This window comes from Gobius niger, assembly GCF_951799975.1.
Source record: "Gobius niger genome assembly, chromosome: 4".
Taxonomy (NCBI): Eukaryota; Metazoa; Chordata; class Actinopteri; order Gobiiformes; family Gobiidae; genus Gobius; species Gobius niger.
The window spans coordinates 32,594,571-32,621,940 of NC_136855.1; the positions used below are offsets into that span (position 1 = coordinate 32,594,571).

General features: G+C 42.1%; 1 protein-coding gene across 7 annotated transcripts in view; it reads right to left on the bottom strand.

The window, feature by feature from the left end:
* Positions 1-27,370, bottom strand: part of znf536 (zinc finger protein 536) — a 322,643-nt gene that overhangs the window by 31,535 nt on the left and 263,738 nt on the right. Inside the window, exon 8 of one of the 7 annotated variants that reach the window (XM_079554659.1) lies at positions 4,766-7,558. The exons of 5 other annotated variants lie outside the window; for them this stretch is intronic. In XM_079554659.1, the coding sequence (XP_079410785.1) occupies positions 7,410-7,558 (149 nt within the window). In that variant the 3' untranslated portion in view covers positions 4,766-7,409. Of the gene's footprint in view, positions 1-4,765; positions 7,559-27,370 lie in introns of those variants that run through there. One more of the 7 variants, XM_079554662.1, reaches the window with a different exon arrangement.

Below are 27,370 nucleotides of genomic sequence, written 5' to 3' on the forward strand. Positions count from 1 at the left end.
ACTGGCACTCGAAGCTAGCATTAGCATGAAGCTAACATTAGTATTACGTTTAGCCTTCACTGTTACATGTATTTGTGCACTTGTACAGGGGGTTAGTGTTGGGGTTACGGTTATGATTAGGGTGATGTGTTTCACTCATACAGGTCTCACAGATATTTTTAGAAACTAGAAGGTCTTGGCTTTCAAATGAGGTATCACACTGGCATATCGGCTGTAAGCTCTCCAGTCAATACGCTTTGAGCTTTGGATATAAATAATTGCTAACCCTAAAACAAAACCTAACCCGAAGCTGGCATGTAAACAGGTTAAACCACTGTGTTCCTTCAGTCTTTATTTGGTAGAAAAATCCATCCATAATTCAACATATGTCTGTCTGTATCTGCGGTTTAAAACTGAAATGGAGGGCAGCTAAGAAATCTATGGTGGTAACTATGGTAACCATTCAAATGCTGATTATTGTGACTTGCTTTAAGGCAAATATCTCTGTAATTACTAGGATAATCATCATTTTCTCATAAAAGCGTCAAAAAGTGGCGACAATTTTCAAAACATGCTTGATGCCAGTAGAAAGGACTTTCAGCCAAAAGATGAATACAGCCGGATTATACAAAGATCCAATCACGACCAAAGTATGACCAGGTTCAACGTTTTGTAAATTTTCCTTTTGGAGATTTCTTTCAAACACTGATTCTCTCCCACAGAGTTGCATTTGACCATTCCGTGTGTTCATGACAAGGGCACACCTGTGGAACTTTTGTTTCTTTTTTCAGGAAAACTACACAACACAATAATGAAAGATATTCCTGCTTTGTCCCGTGCTTGTGCTAAACATAAAATCAACAAAAGAAGTGCTGGAATTCATGTAAAGACCATTACTGATCTTAATTTATTCATGCATTCATACATATAGTTGTGTTAATGTGTGTCTGCATTTTCATTAGCGATAAATGGGACCTGATAAACACATTTAACGGATTTAATTCCTTGCAAATCATTCGAGTTAATATTTGATTTCTATTTATTCAAACTAAAATGTTGGAAAAATAAGACACTCAACCAAAACAAGTTTACAAGCTGTTGCTTCTGTAATTATAGAGCACATATTTATACGATTGGATGACTTGAAATATGCTCACAAACGAGTAGCAAGACCCGACTCCTAAAGAAGGCAAAGAAGTGGTCTGTAGGAAGGATCCTGGCACCCGTTCATACACAGACTCATGATCTTGCTTTCTTTTTGAGGAACACAGAATTTTGACAATACCGTCCTGTAAAAAAATAAGGCCTGTAAAGTAGGCTCGCATACTGTCAACTGTTTACTACAAGGCTTCTGCTCATGGGCATTAAAAGTCATTAAAAAGCATTGAATTGGATTTAAACTGGCATTTCACTATATAAGTTCATCGAAAATACCAACATTTTGCAGTTTTGGCTGAAATTGACAGCATATTTTTGCTGAAAAGTTGTCAGTTTTGTCCAATTCTCTTTCCTCTGTTTGCAAATCCTAAGAAATTAAATATGCGCTGTTTTTTTTTCCTGCATTTGTGCCGATATAATATACTATTTGTGTAAAAACCCAGAATTACCACAATAATGAATGTGTTTCCCAATTGAATTTATCGGTAGCACTTTTGTTTTACTACACTGGCCTATAAAAGCATGGAAATATGAAGGAAACAAACCACTCACCTAATTTATCTCAAGCTAGTATAATTGATCATATCTCTAACCCACAGATTGTCATTTCTATTACCAGGTTGTTACTGCGCTGTAAGATTGTATTTTACAGTGCAGCCTTTGGGGTCCTGCCGCTGGATTAACACCAGCACACGGGCCACGGATCGAGTTTCTGAACCACAGAAAGCGAGAGCAGAAGGTTGGGTGGGGGGGCAACAGGACCGTAAAATATGTGGCCCTTTGAAAAAGCGACTGCAGGAAGCATTACATTAGCGGTTACGTTTGATGTGTAGGAAGCTTCATGTTATTTTTAGTCGCTGAAAAGGGCCTGTTTTATTGAATGTATACACGCTGTTGAGGCACTTTAACTGGAGCCTGATCTACCGCAGACTGACGCTGATCTCTTTGAACTGTGCAGGTCCCGTGTTTACGTTTTAACATCCTCCTTATTGCAGCATCGGATCAGGAAACAACGCGGCTCTGTCTGTGCCTCATATGTGAACGCCGTATAGATGGATGAGCCGAGCCACGCAAAATCCATGCCAGTGCGGAGCGTGTTCTAGTTTCACACCAAACTTAAGGCATGGGATAAATACATGCAAGAATGTAAATAATGCTATTAGTTAAAAAAAAGAAAATGAATTGCTGTATTCTTATTGTATTATCAAATCCTTTCATTTGTTCCCACAGCATCATTGTGAAACGGATTTTGTATCAAATCTGAATGAACGGCATCATCTCTGTTTCATATATTAATGTGCAGACATTTGCGTGTCGTGTGAGACTCATCTCTGTAGGTTTGGGATGCAATCTGCCCTGCTGCCACTAGATGATGCCAAACGGGTCATACACAGTGACGGATATACAGTCTATCAAACACTGTCTTAAGATAAGAGTTTATATCTTAAAGATGTTCATGGGAAAATTCATGGTCATCCAAACTTCTTTTTTAAATGTGAAAATATAGTATGTACATTTAAAAAGCTTTGGAAGATGCAACTGGAACTCTCTGTGTCTCAGCAGCTGTAAATCGCCGGTAAAGCATGTGTTGTCGCTCAGAACCTGCACATAAAACACTTTGCAAGTCATTAAATTTGGCTCAAATGGTCCAGACACATGCAGGGCTAAACCATCTCTGTGAACGTGCAGCAGACCATGTGTTGTGCTTGTGGACATGGCCAGGTACCAAGTGCAAAAACTTAGCAGTAGCTGACTACAAGTGAATGGAAATGCTCTCGTCTGATGACTGTGTCATACTCAAATTTGAAATAATTACTGATGTATTTTTTAAAGATTTGTCCACTATATTATTATATGCAAATGAGCAGTACTCAGTTACATTTATATACATAGGTCTCATAATGAGGAGTGAAATAGTTTGTTTAGAGCAGTGTTCTCGGAAGGACTAGCACCTCATTGTGTTCTCTGAAGGACCAGCACCTCACTGTGGTCTCTGAAGGACCAGCACCTCACTGTGGTCTCTGAAGGACCAGCACCTCACTGTGTTCTCTGAAGGACCAGAACCTTACTGTGGTCTCTGAAGGACCAGCACCTTACTGTGTTCTCTGAAGGACCAGCACCTCACTGTGTTCTCTGAAGGACCAGCACCTCACTGTGTTCTCTGAAGGACCAGCACCTCACTGTGTTCTCTGAAGGACCAGCACCTCACTGTGGTCTCTGAAGGACCAGCACCTCACTGTGTTCTCTGAAGGACCAGCACCTCACTGTGGTCTCTGAAGGACCAGCACCTCACTGTGTTCTCTGAAGGACCAGCACCTCACTGTGTTCTCTGAAGGACCAGCACCTCACTGTGTTCTCTGAAGGACCAGCACCTCACTGTGGTCTCTGAAGGACCAGCACCTTACTGTGGTCTCTGAAGGACCAGCACCTCACTGTGTTCTCTGAAGGACCAGCACCTCACTGTGTTCTCTGAAGGACCAGCACCTCACTGTGTTCTCTGAAGGACCAGCACCTCACTGTGTTCTCTGAAGGACCAGCACCTCACTGTGTTCTCTGAAGGACCAGCACCTCACTGTGTTCTCTGAAGGACCAGCACCTCACTGTGGTCTCTGAAGGACCAGCACCTTACTGTGGTCTCTGAAGGACCAGCACCTCACTGTGGTCTCTGAAGGACCAGCACCTCACTGTGTTCTCTGAAGGACCAGCACCTTACTGTGGTCAGTGTGCACAGACACTGGAGGTGAGGAGAGGGAAGTGTCTGACCCACCACACCCTGAGGGATCTTCTGATCATGAGACGACCCGCTCTCCCTCTAACTGCAGCAGTGTCTTAATCGGCCAAAGTTTGCCCCGGGGGCCAAATACAGCCCTCAGATTGATTTTTGGTGGCCCTCAGGCTTCTTGTTGAATTAGCACGCATCGCCAGAGATGGTACTTTTTACTACAAGTTTCATAATTCTACACATTTAAAACTTAAAAAAAAAACGTTTATATTGTGGGAATTAGCTGTTTTTCAGGTTCCTAGCCTAAATAAAGGTGTCGAACAAGGGTTAAAACTCTGCTAAAGGCACTCCGTTAAAATTTTCACTGATCTGACCTCTGATCTGTGGCCCTCCACACCATATACACTTCAATATATGGCCCTGAATGAAAAAAAAAAAAGTTTGGGCACCCCTGGTCCAGAGCCCTGCACCGTGACAATACAACTTCATTTTATGTAAATTTTAGGCTGATTTGGTTTTCATTCAGAGATTTATGGTACTTTGAGTTATAAAAAGGGACGCTGGAGAAGCAGACTGCTGTGTGCACCTTGGAGTTACGAACATAATGTTGTCCATTTAACTTACATCAAAAAGCCTACATGCAGATCGAACAGAGAGGTCTGACCTGCCCAAAGTCATACGAGTCTCTGCGCAATCTCTGAATCTGAAGGCACCTGAGCTCTATGCTGTCTCCTATTGTGTGTCAGTCCAACTTAGACACATAGACCAGGTGACATGTAAACCCAAAACAGATGGATTGGCCATATAATACTGTTTGATAATTGGAAGGAGGAACAAAAGTCGCTTCCCTGAAAAATAATGAAGTGTACTGTTGCCCCGAAGCCTATACCTTTAGTAACACTGACTTATCTGAGAAGTTATCTCCCTCACTTTCCCTTTACACCCTGTCATCCTGCAGTCCCCCTATCAGTGCACCTGAGGGAGACAAAGTGAAGCAGCTTGTAATTTACTGCCTCTTCCGCTCCATGATCACAGTCTATGAAGCTTCACCGTCGGATTGACTCGGAGATAATAACTTCTCCAAACAGTTTAGCTCATTCTCATCACATCGCGTCGCTGTCTATCTTCCCATCCGAAAACTATACCTTTGCTGCGTAAAAAAAAACAAAAAAAACAAATCAAGAACCACACCACTGCGCCGTGACACAACACGTCTTTCTTTTTTTAAAGTTTGAATACATTTTATTTTTATTATAAGTACAGTTCAGTAGTTACAAAACGAAGCATCTGCCATAAGGATACAGCAAAACAGAAAGTGTAGAGCTCACAAGACGCTTTTGTACAGAATATGAGGAGTGGAATGCTCTTTTTTTTTTTTTTCAGCTGGTTTAGAGATGGAGAAAGAGCCCAAGCTTTCAGACCCTTACCGTTAATTGTCTCGACTGGAAAACGCCGTTAAAAAGGCCGACGGATCTGATTCTGGTCAAACCGTTGTTGTTGTTGTCGTTGTCGTTGGTGTTGTTATTTTTCCAGAACTCCATACATTCCAACACAATGTTACAATACACTATTATCTTTAGATGGAATCCCCTTCTTGGCATACGGAAATGGTTAGATAGAGTCTATATATATATATGTAAATCAAATATGATATTCGGAGGCTGCAGATCATAGGAGGATTTGCATACGAAACGAAAAAAACGAAAAGAAAAGAAAATGGCGGAACAATTTGTCAAAGCCACATAGAGGAGTATAGAAGTGGAAAAATTTGGGACTATACACGCCGCATTGGATTTATTGACTTTTTTTTTTTCTTTTTTTTCTTTTTTTATGTATTTTTTTTTCTTCCTCACAAAAGATGACGTCGAAACGGTTCACAATGCCAAAGGGACGCACAAACACACACCTTCAGTTTAGTTAGTTTAGCTAGTTTTGTACTGTATAAGTTGGTTTTCATAATACCGTCACAGTGCAAAAGATACTTCGGAGAACTCAAGAAAGTTATGGAAAAGGTGGGGGAAAAAAAAAAAAAAAAAAAAAGGTAAAGAAGTCCCTCTATGCGTAACGGTGTTTTTGGATATACGGGGGGGAGGGGCGGGGCGAATATGCTTGCAGCACAGAGACGATTGTCATTTTTTTTTCCCATTTTTTTTTCATTGATCAATACATGGAGAAGAAGGCATTAATGTACAGTACATATTGAAAAGAAAAAAAAAAAAAAAATGAAAACTTAAATCAACCCTACATCCTAAGCTAGCACGACTACATAGCTTTTTTTCTTCTTCGCGTAGAAGCGGTAACAGATGTATCTAAGGCTATACACAATATTTTTTCCAGTTTTTTGTTTCTTTTTTTTCCTTTTTTCTCTTTTGTTCGTCGTCTTTTGCACTCAGCGTAAAGTAAATACACCAAACCGTTTTTTTTCAGTAGTCAGTAACACTGTGCAACAATGATCGGTGGCAGTATCTTACAAACGTCACGAAAGTCCTTGAGGGTTGTTCGGCGTGAGCGAAATTCCAACTAGTTTTACTCTTTTTCTTCGCTACGTCGACAACGTGGCCGTGTAAACTACTTCTTCGATCTCGGTGGATGATTTAAAAATGTTTCCGTAATTTTTTAACTTTTTTTGTTAACTACTACCGTATATCTCTCTATGTACAGGAAGCGTCTAGAGGCGCCGTGAAACAAAAGCCTTCACATCGCGGATAGGCTCGAGCGGCCATCGCTGACCTGGTTATAGCATTGTATTTACACTGAGGGCAGTTTCAAATCAGTCCTTTCCTTTCGCCGTCGTCGGAAGCTAAAACATTGCTCATGTTTTTTTTTACTGCCAGCAATTGCGTGTGATTCCGAAATTCCGGAGTTGCAGATTGTCGTCTGTCCATTTCAATCAATGGGAGATGATGGAAGCCACAATGTGCTTGGTCTCGGTCAACAGTTTTTGTTCGTTTTTTTTGTTTTTGTTTTTTTCAACAGGAGAATACATTCCAGGTTACAATGCAATGGAATTCCGTGGATACATGGTCCTTTTTTTTTTCCTTCTTCGTCTTTCCCACTTCTAAGTCATCAAGCGCTATCGTTGAAATGTCTTTTAGTTGGGGGGAAGAAAAAAGGAATAGGGTCCCAAGGAATGTTTGACAGTCTGTTGGGCCCGGTACATGGATGAAGTGCTAATCGGGGTAGTGCCACTAAAAAAGCAAAATAAAAACATCATATCATAGGAAGACCGACAAAGACAAAAGCGGGAGGGAGGGACATCCAAACCACAGGAGACAAAAACAGGAAGAAGCTGCGGTTACTTTTTAAACGTCCTTTTTCGAAGTTCGCTATAGGTCCGTCGCACAAATGGGTTCCCCCCCAAGGAACTGTCCACGCACAACCATTCTTCATCTCCTCGGACTCTGACGGTAGTATGTGTGTTTCAGTTTTAAATAAAGTCTTTGTCATAGTGTGTTCCTTCATCAACGTCATCATCATCACCACCACCACCTCCAGACTCCGCCTTCCTCTCCTCGTGTCCGGTCGCACGCGGGATCCGAGCGAGGTGCGGTTAGTCATTGAGCGCAGCGTCGGGGTCGCCTAGGTTACTGTTGTTAGGGTGGTTGTTGTTGTTGTTGTTAGGGAGATCGCTGTTGCTGTTAAGATGGTTGGGGTCTTGGGCCATGGGCTGCTGGTCCTCCTCTCCTACCCACAGATGCACTAAACGGTCAAATGAGAGAAAGAGAGGAAGATTAGCGTTGGGGCCCACACACACACACACACAGACGCAAACACATATCAACATCGGGGAGCGAATGTGTTAGTGTGACTTGTTAGATCGCTGTTGTGCATTTGTGGTGCAATGGGATATTCAAATTACTCAGATATTGGCGATCTGTATGGCGTAACGGTGTAGGAAAAACAAAGTTAAACCTCCTTCAGATTTGGCGTCTCCCTCCAGACTTATGGCTCATTTACACCAGCCCTACCCTACTCTACTCTACTTAGTTTGGTCCTACTCTACTTGGCCTGGTTGTGTTTCCATTACTCTGTAGTATCTGACACTGTATGCACCCATGGATTTGGCTCTGCTTTTGGCTGTATCCATGGAAATTGTACCTGCTTGGCCTGGTTAGTACCAGGGCCAAGCTGGTACTAAAAAAAAGCACCAGTTAACTGTAAAATGGACTGGTGGAAACATTTCAAATGCAGGTAAAGTAAGTGGAAACGAGTAAGTGAACACAACAGCTATTCTGGTCAAGATGCTCCCAACACACTTATAATGCTTAATATATAATTAATTATAAAACATTTACAATCTTTTCTACTCATGTGTTAATCATTTATAAGCACTTGAGTAGATTGTTTTTTTGTGTTGAGGTAAGGAAAAGGGTTAGTTGTTGGGTCTTAACATATAGCCAGAGCAACAAAGCAAGCCTTTTTGAAGGCTGGACTGGACAGAGTTTAGTCGAGTCGAGTAACCTTCCTCAAGAGCCGTTTGTTTCATGATCTATGGAATCACATCACCCTGTCTGTATCCGAGGTTAAAACGTAGATGGTTCCTATAGTTCACTAACTTCTTGGCAATCTTCTCCAGCTTTTGCACTACTGAGAGAGCTCCATTCCCGAAATCGGTGTCAATATGTTTGTGAAGGCTCTCATACGTCCAGGAGATACTCAACCAAACTCCAAACTGAGCTACAATAATGCCAGCAACAAATTGTGTGCTTATAAATGATTTACGAATGATGAGAAACGCTTTGTAAATGTGTAATAGCGTGTGGTTATTATCACCAATGATTTTCGAATCACATCACATTGGTTTTTGAAGATAGTGTTGAAAATAGGGATCTTTCTGGTGCTAAAATTGCCACAAATAAGAGTTATCAGTACAAGACAATGCGGTGGTCGGCCATGTGAGCTGGTCACCTCCATGTATCGAGAAAATCTGAAATGGTACGAGCTGGGACTAGCAACAGACTGTGTTTTAATACCGCTGTTAAGTTTCGATACATCTGAGCAGTGGTGGTCCGGCTTTAGCATGTCGACCGCCGCATAATGCTCTCATATATTAAACTATCTTTACATATGTGCATTGTGCGGGTATGTCGCTGTTATTGTTATTCCGCTCATTGTCTTTCCTAATGGAACAATATCTCCTGACGGCGCGAGGTCAGCGGATCCGTGATTGCCTCCTATCGGGCCTGACAGTGCGGCCGCGCCGTCTGTGCAAAGTCCTATCTGTTTTCCCCTTCTTAATTCAATCGGCGGCGTCGCTGTACACAGTCTCTCCGACGCGGCGATGGGGTGTTCAGCGAAATCATCATCTCCGTAATGCTCTCAGATGCTAACACATTATAATTGTGACAACTCGACTCGTTTCGTACTTGTTCCGAGCGAGTCCCGCCGTAAGTGAGACAGAGGCTGGCGGAGTGAAGTGAGTAAATCTAATAATAAAAAGTTTTTAAGAGCGGCTGAGAAATGCTCCAGTGTAATTAGGTCCCACAAGCAGCGGGCACTAAATAATACAAGTTGTCCCCCCAGCCCGTCCCCTCTCTCCTCCCTCTCCTTACACTTTCATTCCCTCAGCAACTTCTCCGAAAATTATTTTGCAATAAAATGCCACGGAACACATTTGCATGTCATGTTCTTTTAAAGTGGCGTTATGAATCTGACAAAACCAAATTAAAACACGGCTTTATTCGCGACGTGCCTTCGCCGGAGTCGGGAGCGGATCGAAATGAATGGGAGGGGGAGGGGGGGGGGGGTGTGCCACGGTAACAGAGGGGAGATATTGAACTAATAACGTGATAAAGTGCGTGCAGATGCATCGCCGGGTAATAACTCCGACTGTCTGTCTGAACTCTGCTGCTTTTAATGCACTCCGCTTGTTTTAGAGGCAGACTATCATCGCTGCGGAATTATTGCCCGTTTTGCTCTTGAAATAATAAACCTGCATTCTATCATTATGTTTACAGCGCGGCAGAGGCCTAGAGCCGCATGCCGCGTAGCGTTTCATTAAAAAAAAAAATAGAATAAAATACAAGCATTGGTTTCATTACGGGGTTTGTTTTATTGGTGGGGAAAATACCGTCAATCTTTACACTCGACTCCCAACTCTGCCGGGACATCACCAAGCACGAGGTTTAAATACATTAGGTCTTCATCTAAAATGCTTTATTTGGATAACCCACGGCAAAAACATTATTGCCAGAGTCCGGAGGAGCCTCATGGGGCGTGTTTGTGTCGCTGGCCTGTTTGTTTATGTATCCGCAAGTTCTCAGAGTTTCGTTTAGCATCGAAAGCATCCGAGAATGTTCCACAGTGTGCCTTTAAACTCGCAGCTGAATCTGGTTTTGCCTTTAGCTCAATCTAAGCTGGACATGGACACTGTTAAGAAAGCACAATCTCTAGTGCTAAGTCAATGAGCTTCAACGGGAAGGTTGTTTGCTCTTTGCTGCTACTTTTTTTTTTTTACTAGTAATGGAATAAAATCTGTTTTGTCCTGCAGCATAAACACAGACATTTGTGGACAAAAAAGGTCTGTGTGTGCTCATTAGTGATTGGATCTGGCAACCCAAAGTTTGGGGCTAATTCTGCTTGGCTCGACATGAAAAACTCCCACACAATACTCCATTCCATGTATTTTCATTGTTTTGTTCAGTACGTGTGCGTTTTCTATACACAAAGAGCTGTTTTATTTTAGTGTAACCTGTTTTATTATCTCTCTCTTTATTTGCATGTTATTCAAATGTCATACTTTATCCTCTTAAGGAAATGTCATAGCCTGAGAACCCTTTTCCCTGGCAATAACTTAATAAACAAAACAAAACCAGTCTGGTTCCTGCCATTTGGATTCATCTGCCATGCCCACCTTTGGCCACAAGGAGGCAATGCAAGCCAGTAAATAAGCCCTGGTTTCTGCCCTCACGGTTCGGTACCTGCACATACATCTCCGAGACTAATTCCACCCATAAAACATTTATGTCCTTAAAAATAACTCAATAAGAAGCTAATTTGCCCGAAACTTCAAAGATGAAAAACAATGTCTCCATTACTCCGCCATTGCTCCCTAATTCTACAACCCATTTATAACGTTTTATTTCTCGCCATAAATACAGCAAAAAATAACAAAATGTAGTTTGTTCATTTCTCATTTCCCCCCCTCCTTAAAAAAAAAAAAGGGAAAAAAAAGAAAGAAATCTCCCCAAGGGCATCTTCCTCTCCCTGCCTTTGACTTCCCTGTAAAGAAAGTTGGTGTAACGAGCTCCAGATTAGGCGGCCATATTTGATTTTCACTGTTCATTAACTAAGCCACCTGGAATGTTATTATTTAAGCGCGCCGCTCCTTCTCCCCAAACAACTGGCGCGGCGGTGGGGGAGACATTTCCCGGCCAACTTTATACATTTAGCATAACTTCCCACTCGCAGCTTTTAATTTCCCATTCGGGCACGCGGCAGATGCACCTCAGACAAATCTAACCCCCCCCCCTTAGAAAAAAAAAATGACAGAAAGAAAGGAAGGAAGGAAGGAAAAAAAATCGACCCAGAATTCATTTATCACATGAATGCAATGTGCTATCTGTTTGAGCGATAGGGATGTGCGAGCGTAGCCTTCGACTTTGATGTGCCGCGGTGACATTGTTATCTATATTGGTAAAAATATCTAGCCATAATGATGTTGGGTAAGAGCCAAAAGAACAGGGATGAATATTAGGAACGGAGGAGTGAGGAGCTTAAGGGTGAAAAGAGCACGGTTTATATACAGTTTTAGAATCAAGACACTATCGACGTGACGAGGTGAAGATATACAGTAGAGTCAGACCTGAACTTAATCTTGAATTTATAGAGTTCTCACGCTGTTTGTTGAAGCACAACATTCTTGGATCTCAAAATGGAATAACCAAGGTGGTTGTGAAGGCTGTTTTGTTTGCTGCAACGCCAGAGATGAGCTGGCACCCAGCATGTAATGTTTTCAAAGATTTTAACACTTCTTAACCCCCACCTGAACCCATCACATTTTCTCCTGTTTGGCTTTACCCAAAGCGTCAAAATGGCAGCAAAAACAAGAAGGAAACGAGCATGAAAACACGACAAAAGAGAGATAAGAATGTGACGAAGAGCTATAGACAAAAATTAGCAAAAAAGTGATGACAACGCGAGGAAAAAGATCCATTTAGATGTGTTTTGTAGTTCTTAGCTTTCAAAAGAGGAGTGACACAGGCTGTGAGCTTTTAGATATAGGTCAAGCTGAACTGAAAATGTGCTCGGTTAAGAGATTGAATTAAGAAAAGGCTTTTTTTTTTTTTTTTAGATGCAAAATAGAGAATGTTGATGTAGTAAGAGTGCCTTGGTTTTTCCTTAAGACAGAACAATTGCTGTCACTCATCAGTTTTTAGGTACATTTATACACGACCATTTATTAAATCAATATAAAATCCAAAACCCTATGAAAGCAAGTTAAATCTTAAAACTATTTCAAATCTTATGCTTTCTTTACACTCCGACGCACTGCCCAGTATAGACAAATCTCTCGCAGTTCATGGAGTAAGCCTGCCCTCTTGTGGCTGGATGTGAGAATGCGCCGGAGTGGTTATTGGAGAGAGGAGAGGGCCTCGGAAAAGCAGACATATGGTGTGAGGACACGCAGCTCCAGGATGCATCCACTGTTAATACATGTGTCACGCTTAACAGAATGGATAAATGGGAAGGAGAGTGGAACAATGGCATACCAGTGCATTTGGAGGATGTGCCACGGGATGGAGGAGAGAGGGAGGGAGGGAGGGGGAGAGAAAGAGAGAAAGGAAGAAAGAGAAATTGCAGAAGGAAAAGGAAAAGAAGAGGAGAAAAAGAAGGAATTAAAGGAATAAAAAAAAAACATGGCGGGAGAGAGCGACGGGAGAGCGTGTGGTCTCACCGGCTACACCTGACATTAGCCGTCTGTGAAAACATGGCACAACAGCCACGTGCCAAGTGAAGCTGGCATTTCGCAGTTGTGCCGACTGGTGCGACCGTGGCGCGCCGGAACGCGGTCGGCAGCCAACACAAATGATGGTGATCAGTTTTAAGTGTCTATTTTTTTGAACGCACCCAAAATGTTACCGCCGAGTGCGTTCCAGGGCTATTATTTTCTGACAACAAAAATACCGCCGTAGGTGTCGTCGGCCCGCAGTGCCATTTTACGTATCGGGAAAATGGCGGCCTGTTACTCGTATATATTGGTATTATTCCAAATTGCCTGAGAACTATAATTTTAAAGTAAGCAATGCTGCTCTCAGAGCTCCGGAGTAAGACATGTGGAAGGAAAGGGTGTGGGAAGACTTGCCGGCATTCTTACAAATACATATTTTAACTTAAGATTTGGTATAAAACATGTAATGTGATAAATCTGAAAGATCTAAGTGTCTTTGGTAGTAGGGTTTTGAATGATGTTGAACTTTTATGAACTCAGTTACTTTGTTTTGTAAAACACCGTGTTAAATATCAACCCTATATATTTCATTCCAGAATATTAACCCTGCATTCTGGAATCTGAGGACTGGACGGTCTGTGATCTTGGCCCGTCTGCTGAGGGATCCTTCGGCCCTGGGTCTCTATAGCCTGTCCGTCTATGGGAGTGGATCTCTCCTTCTGTGGTTTTCCCCAAGGTTTCTCTTTTCTCCTGCCGGGTTTTTGAGTTTTTCCTTGCCGTGCTGGAGAGTCTAAGGACGGGGGACACCCACGCCGCTCGTCGCTACCTCCTATTGGACATTATATTTGCCATTATATTTACCTGAACTTTTAATTGTCATATTTATTGCTCTGTTTTATTGCCTTGATGTTTGGTGCAGCCCTGTGAGGCGACTTCTGTTGTGATATTGGGCTATACAAAACCATTAAACTTGAAACTTGAAATTTGTATAGCTGTGGCCCAAAGTAGTTCCTAATGTTCTTAATGCATATTCTAACACCCCCTTTCCTGCAGGGATGAGTGTACTGTATGTTTCACGACTTTCATGGAGCAATACTGTCACCGTGATGTTAACAACCAACATCCTTCTAGTTCACGATCTCTAACATCTCTAACATCAACACTAAAGGCCAAAACGAATTCCATTCACTAAATCGAGAGAAAAGGGATCGGTTCTTTCGCTGAGGCAGCACGTTTTGACGATGCCACGATGACAGAACCAGACCAATGTGGCCTGGCGCCTGATCATGTGACCCCTCAGTGCCACTGAAGGCACCGCGGTCCTGCTCTGCTCCCCTTCCCCTTCTGCATCCGGGCCTGCACCAGCAAAAAAAAAAAGCAAAAAGCAACAAAAAAAAAGAAGAACGCAGCGCAGCATGTTGTTTCTGGCACCGTCCCGTTTCATTGTACAGCCCGGTGTTTAGGAATATGTAAATACGAACAGCACCAGCCATTCCTGCGCGCCTCGCTTCTCCACGGCGAGGAGGAAGTTAGCACGTGCACCCCCCCCCCCACACACACACACACGCACCCCTCCTTTCTAAAAAAAAACATATTTTTAGATGGTTTTAATGAATACAGGATGTTTATAGTTAGCATTCCCTGTGATTTCACACAAAAGACTCCACTTCCACCCTGGCAAACCCTCCCCTCCTCCTTATCTCACCCTCCTTCCCCCGTCCCTCAAAGCACAGCTAAGGAAGAAAAAAAAAAATTATAATAAAAAAAAAAAAAGAAGCAAATTTGTGGCGAAACGCAGCGGGATTGTTGCGCTCTCAGCTCGCGGCTCAGATCCATATTAGACAAACAGACTGCGGTGTTAAGGTGCAACAAAGAAAGTGACACCAGAAAACTCAGATAGAGAGAAAGAGCAGGAGAGAGAGACGAGCTTACGCTTCTCAAAATGCCACATCAAGGGCAATTTGCGGCTTGTATTTTATGAAATCGCAAAAATAATACCAAAGCTGAATCAATATGAGGTTACCCGGTTTTGTCTCTTCTCTGATAATCTGACTTCGGGGTATGCGTCGGGCTCGCGTATCGCGTCTTGTTCGGCAGCGGGACTTTGAAATGGTATGGTGACACACGATGGAAAAAAAAACGAAGTCGGAAAACTTCAGGTGGAAAAACAGTTCCGTCTTTTGTCGGTCCTTTATGCGTGTTCGCCGACTCGCTTCATCGACTTCGTTTTCAAGCGGGACTTTTGAACTCTCGCGGGGTTGAACGTATGGTGCCACGGAATGGGAGGCGTTTGTCGAAAATGGTGCCCAAATTGGAATAAGAAGGTTGCAGGTTGAGAATTGACACATGGCTTGTCTCTTCTCTGATCTCGCTTCGTACAGGTATGTGTTGACTTTGCTCTGTCAAGTCGAATCTGCTGTGGAACTCTAGACGCCTTAAAGCAGTACTAAGTAACGTGTTTACCTTAAGAAATCCTTTTCGTAGTCCCTGTGGGGGCAATACAAGTGTTTATGGGATGATTGGAGGGTCTTTCATCCCCCCTTGCTGTCTCTGGCCAGAAAACCAAGCTTGCAACTTGACTGCCACCGGACCGGAGCAAGCAATACACACTAATGGAATCACGAAGAAGAAGCTAACAGGCTAACGGGCAGAGCTAACTGCGGGCTAGCGTCACTTTAAACAGTATTTACAGCCAGGTTTGAGTGAAAAAAATGATTTCCATTGTATAATTGGATGTACAATATCCCTCTCTCCCTTCGCCTTTCCTGTCAGCGTAGTATTTACTCTCCAAGACAATTAATACGTTAAAAAAATCCTAACTTGCTACGACACCTGCAGTTGCGCTTATGGCCTCTAGGGGCAAGAGTTACTTAGTACTGCTTTAAAGACGACAGACGATAATGGCGGTAAGTCAAAAGTAGAACCAGTGTTAAAACGATATGTGCGCTTCGCTCCGGTGATCTGACTTCAAGCAAGTTCTATTTACCAACTTGTTTTCGCGGATGAACTTGGAAATCTCATGGCGTGGGAAGCTTTGGTATCACAGGAGGGAGGATGATCAATTTTCACTTTTCTTTGATACTTAATTCATCAAGTTTGAAGCAGACCTTTGCGATCTAGCACCGTCGATTGTTTTAATGTGCCTTTAGGGAAGAAGTTAGCCACAAACAGCCTTGGAAGAGTCCTCAAACTGCATGGAACATTTTTTTTGAGTCAGGAAGTTCAATCTGTTTCAACTGATCCTACTTTCTAGTAATCTCCCAGGATGTTGTTGTTTGAAAGCCAAGGGTTTCCTGTTTCGCCTCTTCTCTACAATCTGCCTTAAAGGATGAACTGGCAAAAAATTAAAAAAATACAAGCAAATGACGCAATTATTATTATTATTTTTTTACTTCACGGCTGCATCGTCTCTCTTAATCGATCTCGCCGACTCTAAAGTGACCTGCAAACACTAGAGCCTGCTCGTTTCCCCCTGTGACAGAATGTGAGAAGTTAGTCAGAAAGGATTGGGCAAAGCAAGAATGATTGCAGTCGTCGTCGCCGCGAAAGCACAATGGAGCGAACGTTAGTGGCCCTCCTCTTTCTATCTTCCCTCTGCAAAACTGTTTCTGAGGCTAAAAGATTGCCGGCTTGATAATACCTCCACTGAGCAATTTAAGCCCAAACACTCCGATGCTACAATCTGTCTTCTCTGCCTGATAGCGCTTTTCTCCCCTCTCCTCTCCAAATTACTTTCTTTCATATCTAATTATATTTGCTAATGATCTTATAAGAGAATAATGGAATGTGCTTGATCTATTACCTTTTCTCCCCCCCCCCCCCCCCCCCCCTCTCTCCTTCCAATACATAAATACAATGCGGGGGTAGAGCGACTCGCGGAGACAGAAGGAGATGTTTTTTGGGGATGTTTTTTGATGAGGGGGAAAATGGGGCTGGGAGCGGCTGGGTCATTAATGGGCGATGAGCGCAGAGGTCATCTCTCACATTCGCCGTGACATTTCTCTCCCCGTCTGACGTGCGCCAACAATCAGGAGCGCCTCAGCCTTTCCCCCCCCGCCTGCCCCGACTGTTACAGCAAGGGGGAGATTCAGTCGCTTCTGCTGTTTTCAGTGGGAGCTGCGCGTCGGTGTGGGATAAGGGATGTGGACACGCCATGGGTAATCGAGGACTGTGAACTTGCTTTTGGGGCATTGACATGTCCTTTTTTAAAAATATATATATATATATATATATATATGTGGGGAAAGGTGCTCGATGAGTAAGGCCTGCACTTGTAAGCGTCTCCCGTCTTGCTTGAGGCGCCCTCCGGTGGCAGCAGGGAGATTATTTCAGAGTGAAATAAAATACAAGACACCATTTTTAGCCAACAAAAATAATGATGATGTTGAGATGTTCTGGTTGAAGTGCATGTGACGGGTTTTAATGCTTTTGAAAATATGACTTATTTAGAGAGTAATATCTGTTGTAAGAAATAATGATCATTGTATTTCAGTGAAGCAGAAATTTTAATGTCCATAAGAAATGTTATTTTTATTTGATTTGTTAGGCTAATGACAGGAAGTGACATAGACAGAGCATAGCAGTTTGACTCACTCATTTCCCATTGACATAACATGGTCGGCGTGGCAACAATTGTTTGCCTTTATCTATGTCACTTCCTGTCAGTGTCCAATAAGGAAGTGAAACTATAAACATCGCAAAAATGGACAAACTAAAGGAAAGCTGGGTACTTTTTTTTTTTCTTTTTTAGCAAAATCTCAAATATAGTTGTGTTAAGTTTTAGCAAAAATATGTCATATACACTTAAAGCTTCAAAGGGCATGGAAAATTAGTTCTATCTGTTAAGCAGGAAATCAAAATATGAGACCGGCCATTACTGCTAAAAATATATTTTGCACAATTTGCTTCTTTAATGGGACATTGTTACACACTTTCTTAATGGTTTGCTGCTTCCGTGTGTCGACCAATTGTACCAACACATCGCACATTATGACACGCCTTTTCAAATGTTAAGAAAAGTTTTAGGGAAGTAACTTTGAACCATCTGCTTCAACACAAGAATGTTAAAATATTTAGCAATGGTAAAACATGCACTATAATATGGACTGCAATATCAGCAGCAGAAATGCATAACTAACTTTTGTGTGGGAAAGGTACACTAGCCTTTGTAGATTACTCACAAAAATAACTCTGAAAAGTCCATTTGAGCTTCAAACCGACTCATTATCTTGTGGTTCTGCTGTCCCCCTACCCCCCTCCTCCCTCTGTCATCTCCCCCTAGGAAGGGCCCGGGACAAGCCCGAGCCATGAAAGCCACTCTGCCTGCAAACCCCACTGCACCCCTCCTTCGCATTAATGGAAGGAAATGGCATTCGATCCCTGTTTGATCTGCTAATCATTTCTGCTGAAATGATAATTAGTGCCCTTCCAATCCCTCCACAGAAGGGGGGAGGGAAGTGGGCGGGGTCAATGCGGGGAGTGGGCAAATGCATACATCAAAAATATGACCCAAAATACGCATAAAAGTGAGTGAAAAAGTATAGCAGCTAAATGGTTCTACAACAGTTAAAAAAAAAAGATATGAAAACCCTCAAACTGAATAAATGTAAACAGATGTCAAAAGATATCAAGACAACTATTGAAATTCGGCGTTATTTTATGCTGATTTTACACTGGAGGGCAAAAGAACCCGCTCTCCTTTCTCACAGGGTGGCTGAATGCTGTGCTTGGCGACGGCGGTCTGTGATTCTTTGGGGCTGACATAATCCTGATTGATTCGTTCAGCAGATAAAAACTGGGTCCACTTCTGCCCTTTATACCGAGGGGGGGCGCAACATAATACTGCCTTTTATTCCGCGACAATGTAACATAATGGCGATGGAATGTGGAAAGGGGGGGAGAGAGGGAGAGAGAAAAATAGGGCCACATCTTAAACGTTTGTGACACACTGCGCTGTGAAAGACTAATGTAAAAAGAGAGAGAAATCATTAGAGGCTGGATTACCCATGTGTCCCGGTGCTAACGGGGTCAAATGCAAGGCGGGTCATTTTTTTGTGTTCTGTATGCATTTGTGCTATGTTTAAAGATTGTCTCTCAAACAGATTGTACCTCGTTTTCTCTCTACACAACCCATTTGGTTTTATAATATCATGAAAGAAAGTAATTAGAAATGTGCTTTTTTTTTTATGTCTGCGTGCATGTCTTTTTTTTTTTTTTCTTGGCCAGAAGATCGTCATCTCAAGACAATAACTTTGTCCAGATGAAAACAGTTTGAAAACGTCTTGCTGCTTTTTTTTCCCCCCTCCTTAATACAATTGTATATATTGGAAATGCATCACATCGGAAGTCACATGATACATTCTAACTTAAGTATCTCCGAACATGAGTAGTTATATACGAATGAGTACTCCACACTTGGGTAATATTATTATACAGGAAAAGCCTTTGAGTTCGATGAGTTCAGCATTTAGTTTTATGAGAACTTTCCTTGTAATGAAATCATATCATTGTACTTCTCTCCGCTACACACCTCTGCCATGTGCAACCTTTGCGTTCACAGACAGGCGCTCTCGAGTTTCCGCTTCGTGGTGAGTACTGTCTGTCGCTCTGCACAGAGGAAGAGCTGTGGTCATCTCATCGGCGCAGATTTTGCTTTTCGACTGGAAGATCCTGTGCTTGCAACATGGACTTCCTTCCTTGCCGTTAAACAGGCAAACATTCAGGCTATGCAGTTATACTGTAAATATGAGTTTGACGCTGGAACGACACTGGAATTTGTCTTCAAATGTGTTTTTTTTCCCAGCAAATGTGACTTTAATGAATGTTTGAAATTATGCAGGTAAACATCAGCAAGGAAAGAAGTAATACTACTGTATAAAAAGAGGATAACAAAGTACCGTGATAGACCCTGCAGTAGTTTGATGCATGCATACAACATTACATTACAACATAATAAATTGCATTTCAATAATCACAGATTCAGGCCTGTTTTCCTGCACTTTATGCTGGGACATGTTGTGCTTTGTCCATATAGAAAAATGTCAGATCAAAAGAGTCAATGTAATGTAAGTTATAATTGAAAATCAGCTTGAATTAGATAACTTTTTTTCCTTAATTACTTTTAGTTCCAGGTTTAGGTTTCATAGAGAGAAAGACACAGCAAGTTGAGTTAGATCTTCTGCTCTTCTTTCGTTTAAAAAAAAAAAAAGGGGGAGTCACACGGGTCACATAGATTATGAAGAAGCGTGAAGATGGGGCAGGTACATGCAGATAGTAGAAGAAGTGTGCAAGGAAACTGCTGCAAATAGAGCTTTATATAGGGCAAGATGCATATAGGGCAAGAAGGAGCTCCGCCCTGATCGAGTCTATAATGTCTGCAGCCAACCTCCTTAAACACCCCGCTTCTCATTAAATTAATCATAGACCCCATTTTACTGAGTGGTGCTTGGGTTTTGTAAATTGAAAAATGTGAAGGTTAACTAAAGGGTGAAGCAGTTACTTAGTGGAAGTTTTGGGGGTAAATGGATGTGTAGTATGGTAGTGTTTTCAAACTTTTATTCAGCATTCCTGGCACATAAAAAAAAATGTGTAAAGGTTAAGTTACTAACAGTTGCTAACTACCATGTGTGCTCTTGCTGAGTTAACATAAACCACTCCATCCCTGAAGAAGTCACATGGCTTGTGCGAAATGGTTAGCATTAAATCAAATGAATCAAGCAATGTATACTGTACAGTTTGTTGCATTAAGAGTCCTCACTATTTACTAAAAATACTACATTTAAGTGTTCTTTATTGTTATAGGCACTTTATTGTACCTAGTTGAGGGTTGCCGCAATATAACTCTTTGCACCCCTGTTATTTGTGCATCGGGATTACAATACACAATCCATACACTGTTTAACCTGTGTAGTGCAACAATTCCCTGTATATGAACAATACAATATACAAAAAAACATGATCTCAACTGAACAGAAGCCAGGCGTCTTCAATGGCAAATTAGGCATTCAGACAGAGCCCCAATCAGACAGGCTGTAATGACAACCTATCCCCAGCTATCACAACCATCATTTATAATCACAAAGAACCTGTCGCTGCTCTTCCCCCCCCATCCCAGGGCAGGGCTGAGGGGTGCCAGGGGGGAGACACGGCAGACTTCTCCTGAGCTCCACAACGCCACAATGGAGCAGAGAAATAAATGACAGCAGTTTAGGATGTGGGGATGGAAAAGGCTCCCAGGCCCAGGTGGTTGGCTGCTACCGACGGGAAGCAATAGAAGATGAGCAGATAATGCAACAGACATTAATTTGCTATACGGAGGTACAGGCACTTGCCATATGTTAAAGCTCAAGTTAGGAGAGCAAAGATTGATCTCCTTAGCAGCAAAAGTTAATGCTCGCGCACGCAAGCTGCAAGTCAATGCGTTTGGAGGTCATGTTCAAAAGTGTAGGTAGACAATTGTACACATTTGGAGTACACATTTGTTGGTTTAACCTTAAACACAAGTACACTTTCATTACGAATTCCAATTCATAACATCTATAAACGCCTTGCCTTTGGATAATGCATATGAGAAGTGGAAAGGCATTAGTCTAGAGTGTTTTTTCTACACGCTCAAAGTTGCTTTACAATTCCACACATTTACTCCTCAAACTCAATGGTGATTACATGCACTGGGCATGAGCGAACCGCAATAGAAAGAGTTTACAGTCTGACGTTCTATCACTGAGATACTGAAAAAGTCAAACAATTCCTCATAACATTTGGACAATGCACTATTTTAGTATTTCAAATATAATTACTAATTTAATGTTTTAAAATGAGTGAGTTTTTGTAGGCACAGAATGATTAAAAATAGAAGCTGGTAATTAGGCTATTGTAGAAATAAACAAAATAACACCCCAAGAAATGTTCTCCACTTATAATTTAACTTAGTTTTTGGGATAAAATGTGCATCATCAGTCCTTCTAATGCCTTCCCTCCGCACACGCAGCACCCGATCGTCACTTGGGCTTGTACATAATGTGAGTGAGAAATAAAATATGGAGCACCTGGCTTCTTCTTAACATGATTTCACAGGCTCTCAGTGGTCTCTGATGATTCAACAGTTGCTGCTACAAACATCTGCTGCCTGCTCTTAGCAGATCTCAATTAGGCCTCACAGCCGCGCACCATACCTTATTTATGCCACACACTTTTTCACACACGTTTTTTTTTTTTCCCTTTACAACATGGAAGTTAAAAAAGAATGCCTGGCATATGTTTTGAGTGGAGATAATAGAAGTTGCAGAACCTCTATGTTAGGGAGGTTAGACGTGTTGGCAGGAGATTTTTAAAGAGCGTGTCCTTGCCAGTACTCACAGTGCTCGAACAAATAAGAGAAAACAGCAAACGCACAACAAACAGTGACAAGCCGCAGCCTAAAGCCTGTTCCTTCGGAGAGCGCGGCTACGTGAATTAGCATGTGTCTGTGTTTTTAAAGAAAAGGAAGGAGCCGGTGTTGATATGATTATGTTAATGTAAACAGGATTTCCTGCCGACTGGAAGCCGTTCCTCTCTCTCTCCCTCTGCCTGACCCGTTCTCCTTGCAAATCTTCCATTTAAGACGAATTCCCCTGAGGAGGCCGCTGCGCCGTTACTTAACGGGATAATTATGATATACGAAACCTTTCCAAGATCAGCCTCCCTCACCACCCCCCCCTCCCCAACTCCACTTGTCTGTGCCTTCTGCCCAAATCTCACTGTTTCTCTGTCTGTGTCGCACACTGGGGCACTCACACATACGTCTTCGGCCTGTACTTTAGCCAGGCATGGGCTTGTGGAACTGTAGCCTTAATATGAGCTGTCAGATTAATTCATTATTCATTTAAAAATCAGGATTCTTTGTCTTTGAACCATCATTATTATGTATTATTTATTAGTAGTGTTAAATAATGTCAACATACAAAGTCTACAAGTCTATAAAAGACATATACACTTCTACATTTCTGTACTGTATATAAATTGTATACTCGTTACGGTCATTGAAGCCATTTTAATAGTCTACTAATAGATGGACTGATACATTGAAACAACCGGACGTTCCTTGTTTCAAACAGACGACCTTTTGTGATAAACTTTTCCAGGGCTGATGTTAGTGACTGATAATCTCACAAGAAGTGACGAAATGCTAGACAACCACACACTGAAGCAACTATGCATATTACTTTAATCTACCTGGATGCTTGAGAATGCCTGTTTTATTGTAAATCTTAAAGTTGTCATATTGTTTGACTCATTTTTGCCACAGGTGCTCCGACAACGCGCCAACTCTTGTGTCACTATCTTGTTTTTATTAACTGCACTACGTTTCCCACTGCTATATCAAATCTCCCATATGCCTTGGCTCTTCACACCATGACCTCACCCTGGAACAGATGATCTTTATATTCCACTTATAACCGCTCCCATATCCCTGTGTGAATAATAGACCCCTCGCCTTTTGATCTCAATCTGCGGCAAACAAATCCAAAATCGCACATGCACTTTTGATATCGCGGCTTGTATAAAAAAAACACACAAAAAAACGCAACAATAGTGAGCAGAAATCACCGTACTCCAAACATCTTATAACCCGGACGCACAACTTAATTGCCATTCGCCGTGGTTGTTTGGTTCCTTATTTACTCGTACAACTTTGTTACCGAGCCACACGTCAAACTATTTACGGCCAGCGTAAGCACTTACGGCTACGACTCTTTAGCCCTGACAATGCGCGTAAACAGAGGAGCGGGAGATCAAAAGTGTTCATCACGGACCATGACAGATGACAGATACGCGCTGAGATTTTCCATGATCCGCGGGAGTGGGTGATTCGGGAGGCACGGCCGCGGACATGGGGCTACTTCATGAGATGGAAAAAGAATAATGGTTAGGGAGATGGAAACGTATGTTTTCTACCACATGACGTATAGGACCAAACCCAAAGTTTAGACTGCGATATAAAGAACAGTGTGTTTACGCCAAATGGTTATTTTCTTTTCAATTGTTCTGCCTTTGTTGTGTGGTATGTGACCTCAGTTCACCAAAGAAGCCGAACAAAAAGTGAAACACGGGCATGTCTTTTTTCCCCAGATTGGTAAGAAGACTTTCTGCGAACATAGGAAAATGTAGTGTCTGCGTTCAACCTATAAAGATTACAGATGGAGGATTATCCAGTGCATGTTTTACCATTTTACTGTGGAAGTTGATGGAAGACCAAGAGCAATCGAATGACACTTACTAAGACAACACACCTTACAGTCCTTGTAGACAAACATTCTGAAAGCGTCAGTTCTGTATTTCACCTCTCACCTCAAGACACTTTGTCGCTGATGAAGCTTTTTGAGGTGAGAGGTGAAATACAGAACCGACGGCTTCAGGATGTTTGTCTACAAGGACTGTAAGGTGTCTTAGTGTCATTGGATTGCTCATGGAAGAGCAAGAGCAATCGAAAAACAGTTACTAAGACAACAAACCATACAGTCCTTTTAGACAAACATCCTGAAACCGTCGGTTCTGTATTTCACCTTTCACCTCATGAAACTTTGTCGCTGATGAAGCTTTTTGAGGTGAGAGGCGAAACACCGGTAGCACAAAAGCAACCCAGATGATGGATTGAGAACGTTTGTCTACAATGTCCACCTAATCATCTTACGGTGCTTAATTTCAGTGTTATTATAATACATTCAAGTATCCAAACTGAGTCTTGTTGGTGACTGGACACCTGGTTGGAAGAAGGATTGTCTTTCAGGGCTAGTCGCTGTTCCTCCACATTAAGAGATCGTTCGTGTACTTGTTTTGAAAGCCTGGACGATATGGATTATTGACACTCACACAAGGCCTTGGACAGAACAGGCTTGAGTTGAACAAAGCTGAAGAAAACTTGTTCTCACGGTGACTTTGCATTGTTTTGTGTTTGAGTGTGTGTGTGTGTGTGTGTGTGTGTGTTGCGCTGGAGAATATGGCACTTCAAAGCAACAAGAACCATCCCACTCCCAATCACCCGTCCAATCAATTACACACCGCCAAACAGTGCGAGTCGGCGGCAGGAGCGCGGTGACTAATTCAGCCGGTTATTTTTCAAATTGCGTCGGACATGTCTTCTCTGCCAACCATTAGTTTGTGTTCTCTGCTAATTGTCCAGTCATAAATAACGCAGATGTAACCAAGATCTAACTTAGCTGGGATCTGCTTGACTCCTTGACCTTCAGTGGGCGACGGGTGACAGATGACACCTCCAATAAGTTTACTCTAACGCTGATGTATCCTCGCCCTGAACTCTCGCAAAGATCACATGTGCGCCGCGCCATAATAGACTATTAAAAAGATGGATGCGCCCAAACCTACTCCCCACTTTGATGTGTAAGGAATTATTAATACGCCTTTCTTCCTTCAACTTCCCCCATTGTTTTGAGCTGAAATCCATAACATTTCTTTGTTGCCCCCCCCCCCTCCCGTTCCGTTACAGCTTGCACTCTTATTTTCCCAAGGCCTCGAAACTTCAGACATGAGAACCCCTGATATAAAAAGCCAGGGAAATTTACCTGGGATTAGCAGCCATTGACAAATAACCTTGCTGATAGATGCACAGTAGATTTGGTTCAAAGCTCTCTCCCCGGCAGCCTCAAAAGAGATTAGTTCACTTCTTATCAGGTCAGCCGCGTCGCCCGGGAAATGTGTTTAAAGTCACATTGATTTATTGAAAGATTCCCCAATACCAAGATATCTCTCGACTTAAGGAGCGTGCGTGTCATGTGAACGTGTGCATCAAATAAATTACAGCCGCTTTAAGAGCCCCGACACAAAGGCGCTTTCGACGAACTTAAAGAGGGGGGTATTACGCTTTCCACTGCCTTTTGAAAGCTATCTCGGTCACATCTAGACCAGAATTGTGTTATTTAATAACCTTAGATTGGATGTTTTGCAAAACCTTTTCAATTCTTACACATAAAAACAGGACAAATGGCCTGCAGGGGGCAGCAGAGTACAGTTCTGCCCTTAAAGGAGCTATACCTGATTGTACAAAGAAACAGGGTCACTTAAATCATGGCTATGTATTTTAAACCTTTTAACTAGGAGGAAATTACTGCTTGTTACTATTTTTTTATTTCTCACTATATTGTAGTTTTTATTTTTTTGTATTTGTTCTTTGGATTTTTCTTATGTATGCTTCTTGTGATGGACCCCAGGAAGACTAGTTGCTACCCTGGTGGCAAGTAATGGGGATCCTAATAACAAATAAACAAATAAACTCACATTTCAAATTGCTGTTTTCTGGTCCAAACTCATCTCAAACGTTCCTAATGCATTTACAACATCAAATTTGTCATATGGACTGAGTTTAAACCAGGTTTCACAACTTTCAGGGAGGAAAACTGTCACTTCACTGTAAAAAATACCTACTAGCCTGACATTTTATGACTGTTTAAAAGGCTTTAAAACCAGTGTTTTTTGGATAAATGTCTGCTTTTACCATAAACTAAAGGACAAAACAAATTTTATTCCAATAACAGAAAATTAAAAAAAAATCAAGGATAGCTCATTGCTTCCCCTAAAACCTAAACACATGGGGTTTGCGCTGGGGCCAGGATGAATTAGAGTGTTTGTGAGTGAAAGCGTGGGACAACCGATGGAAATCAGCGTGGCGTATTGAACAAAATTGATCTTTAAATTGATAAAATAATATGACTTCAAGCAGACTGGATGAAGGATACTAACCTAAACATGCATGAATTACACAAAACACAATAGAAGGTATGTTTTTTTTTTTTAGATAGGAACAACATCATGGGACAAAGTTCTAGGGGGAAAAAAAAGCATAAGAAGCCCATTTACCCCCCCCCAAAAAAAGATAATGCCACTAGGGAGAGCAAAGAGGTTCCCATTCACTTGATTCACTTGCACTGTAGCCCCATTTACCGCATGCTGAAAACAGTGATTGGACAGTGGCGAGGCGCGCTGACAAGGGGCGGTAATAAAGACGCTTTGTTCATCTCACAAGGGCAGAAGTAGCTTTCATTTACACCATTACCTACTTAAGCGTCATTACCAGGGCAAAAAAAGAAAGAACGAGGAAAAAAGGACTGTGGGAAAAGCCAGCGAGGGGAGATCTGACATGTCGCTCAGCACATTCATATCATGGCATTCAATATTCCCCCCTTTTCAATTTTAGGAAATCATTGTTTGGTCAAATTCAATCCGACTGTAATTTTTGGACATTGCGGTAGCCAAATCAGATCATGTCACAAATGATGATTATTTCCGACTTTATTATAACAAGGGAGGAGATGTTTTGCTGCAGAGGTGATCCCGAGCAGGTGGACAGGCCAAACTGGAGCCAACTGAACTGAGATAGCATCAAGGAGAAAGAAAAGGGGGGAAAAAGACCCTACGACAAGAACTGCATATGACATAAGCACAACTTTCACTTTATGTTAACATGGCGCTCCTCATTTGAAAGCTAAGAACCTCCTGAGTCCAGTCATTGAGCTTTAACTAGCATGAGCACCAATTGGGACATGGTCGGGGAGAGGTGCTGGGACGTTTATAGTTAAAAGGCGACTTTTACATCAGGGAAAATGTGTTTTTGTTATTGTGAGGAGATC